The sequence below is a fragment of the Protomyctophum bolini genome, assembly GCF_963924005.1.
Source record: "Protomyctophum bolini genome assembly, chromosome: 22".
Lineage (NCBI taxonomy): Eukaryota > Metazoa > Chordata > Actinopteri > Myctophiformes > Myctophidae > Protomyctophum > Protomyctophum bolini.
The window spans coordinates 27471391-27478809 of NC_137883.1; the positions used below are offsets into that span (position 1 = coordinate 27471391).

At 41.1% G+C, this 7419-nt stretch overlaps 1 protein-coding gene across 3 annotated transcripts in view; it reads right to left on the reverse strand.

Moving 5' to 3' along the window:
• The window catches only part of LOC308310364 (chondroitin sulfate proteoglycan 4-like), a 30139-nt gene extending 23497 nt beyond the window's left edge, over window positions 1-6642 (reverse strand). For 2 of the 3 annotated variants that reach the window (XM_080756698.1, XM_080756696.1), the window contains exons 1-2: window positions 6140-6198; window positions 1342-1532 (exon numbers count right to left, since the gene is read on the reverse strand). In XM_080756698.1, coding sequence (XP_080612824.1) covers window positions 1342-1449 — 108 coding nt within the window. In that variant the 5' untranslated portion in view covers window positions 1450-1532; window positions 6140-6198. Of the gene's footprint in view, window positions 1-1341; window positions 1533-6139; window positions 6199-6572 lie in introns of those variants that run through there. The other variant, XM_080756697.1, reaches the window with a different exon arrangement.
• Between the last annotated feature and the right edge of the window lie 777 nt (window positions 6643-7419).

Sequence of the window (7419 nt, forward strand, 5' to 3'; positions counted from 1 at the left end):
TAAAGTCTTTCCTGGGTTACTGGTGAAATAGGCTTCCCTCCCTCTCACTCTCCCTCCCTAAATGTTGCCTAATGCCGATTTGCACCCAGTGATTTTAGTGAAAACATAAAAAAACAAGCCCATGGCCTTCATCATAACACACCACTGTGGACAGGTTCAGTCCAATATTCCCTGGGTAATTGGCATGATTAAAAGACAGACAAACAACTTCAACTTTATTACAGACAGATAACAATGAACTAGTGTTTTAGTTATCAGATGTTTGCTGCATCTGAGCAGTGTTGCACCTCTATGACACCTCTGATATTGGCTGACAAAATGCCCAGCCTTCACGTATTCAAAAGAAAACAACCACATGCAGTATATGCTGGTATTATTATGTAGCATTGCACAGGAATGACATCTGTAGAATGCACATCTCAGCACTAAAATTAGACTGTCAGGGGCTGTCAGATCTAAATTAAAGTATCATTCCACACAACACAAACACAACTCCTTATAAACCATCTCATATAAGAAACACAACGCCTTAGTAGTAGTAGTTGAAGCTAACATTAAACTATTGTGGTCTTCTCTGTTTCTTTGGTCATGAAAGAACTTGTTCTGTAATGAAGTCATTGCCACAGGGCTCATGGTGTATGGTTTTTTTGTGTGTCTGTGAGCAATCTGACACCCAGCCATGTGAGTTTGATCTTGCCTCTGGCTCTAGACAGGATAGTAAATTCCTATAGGAGCTACAACCGCACTGTCAAGACAGGCAAAAAGAGTCCAGCATAATGTACTTGGAAACGTTTGTTTTCAGCATTATTGTTATATTTCAAAACACATATAATAAACTATAATATATATTTTGCAGTATGGGACCGTTCCTGGTGCCAGGGTGGCCCATTTATTACAGACCACAATTAGAAGATGGTCACACTGTAATTAAATGGATTTCTGAGGTGGAGCGCAATACCTCCCAACAGCTCCCAGTACACACGTCTTGCCGCAACCAGAGCCATACTACCCATACACAGAGTTGCTAATGCCCGGGATCTAACCCAGAACCTTCTGGGCCAAAGGCGAGTGCTCTACCGTACCGACTGAGCAACCGCGACGTTCCGTATGTGACGTAATATTGGAGGTATTGTGGTATAGTGTCATGTTGTCAATAGACTATTGACTCACTCAATAGTCCCTGTGTTATATGTATCTATCTAAGACTTAGATAGACATTATTCCAATGGGTCTAACACTTCGCGATCGACTGGAAACGTTCCCGCGATCGACTGGTAGATCGCGAACCCCGGGTTGGTTACCCCTGATCTAAGTGATGCTCTTGCATGGGTTCAGAGTCACCTGCAGGCGTCCAGAAGACAACTCAAGCAGCAAGAAGTCCGTCTCTCCTGCGGCCAAGAACAGCAGCCCTGCCGGCCTGGAGGTTCGAAAGCGTACGTGGAGAGACATCTGACTGGACGCCTCCGCCCTCCGCAGATGGACGAAAGTATCCGCCCTCCGCAGATGGAGGAAACTATCGCCGTAGAACGAGGCTGGAGAAGCAAGAGATTCAAAGAGGTTGGTGTTACTGTGCATGCTCCACAGACTGCTAACAATGTGAACCCGTTTAGACCTGGAAAGCCTACCCTATACGTTGTTATACCTTTCAATCCGGGAACACATCTGTGTCGTTACTATATTATCATCTCTGTCGCACAGAAACGTTTCAAATTTGTATGGTTTTTGTTTTAGTTTTAGTTTTGTCAATTAAAGCCCTATACTTCATCATACAAGAGTGTCACACAAAAGTAGTGAAAATAACAAATCTATTGCGAGGCATTGTGCACTTTACATCGGCAATTGTCACTACTTTAAATCATTATTAAAATAATATTAAAAAAGGGATCGGTTTTTGACATACAAGGTTTCCACCCAGACAACAACGATATATCAACATGATTAAAGAAAATAGGTTTTTGACTAAGTAACTCCATTGGATCCTCAAACTATGGTATATACAGTACATACAGTAAATAAATCAGTGGACCTTGTGGACCTTTTTGGGAAGAGACACCATTGTGTGATGGCATGTAAGTATATTGAGCTTAAATTGGAAGAAACATGACAACCAGTCAGGTCAGATCTATGCATTTGATAACATTATTCTCTTCGGTTGAATCCCATAAAACTTTTAAGCATACAACAAAAGTAACTAAGTAAAGTACGAACTTGGCTAATTCAAGGCTTCAGCCAGCACTTTGGACCCATTCCGTTCAACTATATTGATTGTCTGGGTGTTTTAAGTGCTTGCCAATAGTTCTAGTACTTTTTACACCATGTCTCTGAAGTCAATCAATGGAAGCTAATGCACTTTAGGCCAGCATCGTGATTCGTGTCTAGCAACTGCACCACGTTGGTGCCAATCTGACAACGCTGTTGCCCCACATTTCAATGGCTTCGGTTTGGTTATCTGGAGCAGTGGGTCATTAAGCCAACAGGAAACAACGTGACATTGAATTAACCACTTAAAAGAATAAACTCCGTTGCCTGGGGTCCACCAGCGTTATATCCTTGACCCCCTCCTTTTTTCCTTCACCAAATCACGTCACCGAAAATAGCCAATCCTGCGGCGTGCTGTGAGCTTGTAGATCTGCTATTTTTGGCGAATGTGCACCTCTTTTCACCGACTGTTTGCCTACATGCCCAGAATAGTAGGGATGTGAATGTGATGTCTCAGTAAGACAGCCCTCTCCCTATAGATAGAGACACTACAAATTTCACGCACCCAAATGAGACAGCGGCCCCACTTCCACCGTTACAACGGTCCATTGAAATTCAACTGTAGTTAGCCTACTTTTAAAATGTAACGAAATTAACTGAATTAAGACTATATTGATTTGAATAAAAATGTATGAAGTGTCTTTGTCAACTTGAATGAGTTACCCATAATGTTAACAGAGCAGAGCGGAGACGGCAGACAGAGAACCTGTCGCTTTTAAGGGACGTCACTGCCTTTACGAGGCTACGAGCGCCGACTTTGAAGAGTGGAATTCTCATACATCCCGATCCCGACTGACTTTGTTCATTCATGTCTATATTTTGAACATGTCACGGGCTTACTAATATGTTCTACCTACCTCGGAGCTCCGACAGTGTGTTTTACCGTTGTCAACTTGTTGTATTTAACTTGGCTGAATAGTTGCGAAGATAACCGAGCAAAAGTGGAGGAGTGGCATATCCTGACATAAATGAGTATTAATAATTAGTCTTGCAAGATTCTGTTTAGATAATTTTCCACAAATACAAAGCCTATAAAACGAAACACAACAAATATAACTGGGTATTGGAAACCTCAAGCACTTTTTCATCTCTGATGGAGTATATTATAGTACATTGTGTGTTGTATATTGAGATGGCAGGTACAGTATGTGACATTGAAAAGGACAAATCAAACATATGGGACACATTATTAGAACACATCCTCAGTAATGGACCAGTGAAATTAGGGTATTTTATGATGCCTCTCATAGGGATTGCATTGACAGCTGCAGTACACCGTTCTAACAGACCTGAATTGGGGCCGCTGTCTCATTTGAGGGGCGTGAAATTTGTAGTCCCTGTGTGTCTCCATCCACAAGGAGGAGCATTATGGGAATTGTAGTCCAGGAAGGAAGTGAGCCCAGTGTCCATGACATAAAATTGTAATATCTAAAACCACATATTTATTACACACATAAAGACCCCATGCAGGAAAGTGTTCTAAATCTTCTAAATGTCATTAACATATTTTTTTGCAAAAAGGGTGAAGTGTCCCTTTAAGAATAGCAGCAATAGTAAATAGAAGTAAGCAAGTAAGTACATTAGCACACTTAGAAGTGCTTAAGTTGAAGGTGCTGTCTGCAAGGTTCCTACAGTATGCTTTCAAATATTGTCCAGGATGTGTGTATAAACTATTTTCTCTCTCTCTCACACGCACGCACGCATAAATCCGTTATGTTTTGCTGTCTTCTACATCATTCAGTACCTACAGTATTGCTGTATACGATTCAGCACCACAGAGGCGTGGAGAGCAGCAGAGAGAGAGAGAGAGAGAGTGTTCAATTTTAATTTTATTTTTTACATGTCCATCATGATTTTGCATGACGTGTTGCTTTGGGATGAGAGTTATGAGTTGCATTCAGATTTGAGCATCAACGTAATGACACATAAATGGAAAGGCTCTCTCTCTCTCTCTCTCTCTCTCTCTCTCTCTCTCTGGAATTTATTTCTCTATTATTTCGGTGTCAGCATGTTGTCACTGGAAATACTGTGTTCTTTAAAATGTGTCCCGTAAGGGGACGGGCTGTGTTGAGGCAGCTAGACACAGAAATGTAAGTATGCATTCATCCATGTAGTGTCATTAGACATTACTTGACAGTCGGCACAACAGTGCAGCTGACATGCCATAGGGCTCTCGACGCAACGCTAACAAGTCCTTGTCATTAAGCTGCATGTTGTCACTGTTTCATTATAACTGCCCCACTGATGTCTGTCTCTCTGCATCTCGTCTAATCTCTAATCTGTCTCTATCACATTATTGGTAATCTGCCTACTGTCACAGATACGCCTCTACTACTCTACTGACATACTCGGTCACATCACATGACCAGGGCCGGGCGATTTGATATCCTGACTTTCTTGAAAAGAAAGTGCATTGCAATTTTTTTTGCCAGTTATTATTATTTATTGTTGGTTTTTGTCCACATTGTTCAGGTGGCTGTAAGACTTTTAAGTACAATAATTTCACTGCCTGCAATGTTGCCACAGCTGTAGCCTACTGAAATTGCATTGTGACAAAGTAAGACCAACATGGAGGGGTGGGGGAGGGGGGGGGGGGGTATTTCTTTTCCCCAATGTTCATCTGCCTTTTAAATAAATAAATACACAATTCTCCTTTGTCTTTTACTGTTTACTGTCTGTAAATGTTAAACATAATTCACTGCCATTCAAAGCGCTAGGTGTGAGAGACTGGGAGTGTTCATGCATCTTCTTCATGACTGACCAACCAAAGTATAATCCAGAACAATAAACTGTATCTCCATATGTCTGCACTCTGCACACAACATTAGACTGGATTACATATTATTAAGCTGCCAGCGATCACTGACCACATTGACCACCAGTGGTGCAAAGTAACTAAGTACATTTACTCGAGTGCTATACTTAATTAAAAATGTAAAGTATATCCTTTTTTATTCATTTTTATTTTACTGGAGTATTTCCAGTTTTCAGTACTTTTACTTCTACTCCAACCAGGCAGATATTGTACTCCGCTACAATTATTTGAAAGCTTTAGTTTCCAGTTACTTTGTAGATTTTGATTATTATTACAAAACATACATAACCACTTCAGGCCTGGGTCTATATACTGTATATTTTGCCATTCAAAGATAGCTGATCTGCAAGCTCACAATGTGTCACATCACGAAGCATTGTGAGCTTGTAGATCAGCTTTTTTCAAAAAATACATTTTGAACTTGAAATGCATGGGACATTCTGCATAATGTCCTTTAAAGAAAATACTTTTGGTACTTCAAGTCAATTTTGATATATTTCAAGTACAGTACAGTACATTGCAGTATTGGCATTTGGTACTATTACTTTTTCCACCACTGTCTGTGGCAAAATTACTATTAAAAAAAGGCTAGACCTTTTCATTTACTTTCTGTAACATTATATCACCATGAGATTGACTGATGCAAACATGGCCATAGTGGTGAAAAGACAAAAGAGAGTAGAGAGACACATGCTTTTCAACTGCAGCATACAGTAGAATATAATGAAAATAGTGTATGCAATATGTCATAGATTGCATGTACACTATATTTGATAGATACTATAGAGTAGCTATGCATGTACTTTGTACTTTGTAGTACTTACAGTACCCGTTGTTTTCAAAGTGGGACCAATTTTGGACCAATAGGGGTCAGGGTGTTCCCAAGTAGTCAATATATAAGAGTCATAACCACTCTAAAATACTTTTTTTAACAACACAAACCTTGTCAAATAGGCTACTTTCCATCATGGCATGAAAATGTTTAATTGAGAACCATGCACATTATATATAGGCCTATAAGTGTGTGTGGCCTGCAGTCCTGACAGGAGTGAAGGAGTATCTTACCTGCATATACTTGTCCTGTGCAGAGTAGACAGACCAACAGCAATTTGGTCACAAAATGTGTTTTTCTGTGAACAAGCAGAGAACTCCCCATCTGTAAGAGCTAATGGTGTCCAATTCATTACACTGCAGAGCGACATGTGAATGTTTCTGAACGCTCCATTCTTGTTGTCTTCACTCACTGTGCAGCACTCGTTCTAATAATCATTTCACCGCTCTCACACACACACACACACACACACACACACACACACACACACACACACACACACACACACACACACAGACAGACACACACGTGGCATTCTAGTTCTACTCCTGACTACAGCCAGCCTACAATTTACCTGTGTGTGTGTGTGTGTGTGTGTGTGTGAGAGTGTGTGTGTGTGTGTGTGTGTGTGTGTGTGTGTGTGTGTGTGTGTGCGTGCGTGGGTACGTGCGAGCGTGCGTGCGACAAGAGGCTCCACCCCTTGGCTGCAGCACGGGGAATGGGGCGGGGTCAGGTGTAGACGGGCCTGGACATCCTAATCAGACAAACTGCCCCATCTGCTGGACGACTGCAAGAAGTACAAATAGCCTACAAATCTGTATCCTCAGGCTACAGAAATGAAAAATTCAGGCTACTAGCCTGACATAGACTCAGCTTGATGTTTTTTAATGGGCGTGGCTAGCGATTCAGGGCTGGAGCCAGGCTAACAATGGCATTTTCAAGCTTTTTGTTTTTAATGTCACGTTCTGGAACTTCTGGCCAGATGTATGATGACTGGAATCGATGGAGGGCTCGTCTGCAGACCCAGAGAGAGCGAGAGACCCCCAAATTGACTTAGGCCTACATATAGGCCATTTCAACTGGTTCTATCCCAGGAATAATGTTAAAATGTAAAATGTGTACATGAGAAATATAGAATCGCAGAGGTGATATTTAAACAAATTGCTAGAATAGGCGTACATAAATTGTGTGTGTGTGTGTGTGTGTGTGTGTGTGTGTGTGTGTGTGTGTGTGTGTGTGTGTGTGTGTGTGTGTGTGTGTGTGTGTGTGTGTGTAGATAGATAGATAGATCTTTATTTGTCATTGCAACGTGTACAACGAAATTAAAAGTGCCAACCAATCAGTGCATTATATCACAAACAACCTATACAAGCTAAAACAAAACACACATGACTTCTTGTTATTGCACAACCCCAGCAGCATAATGCACAAACATGTAATTCCATCTGTTATCGCACAACAAACCCTCATTGTACCCCAAGACAGCAGATAAAAAAAAATAAAAGTGTCGCAG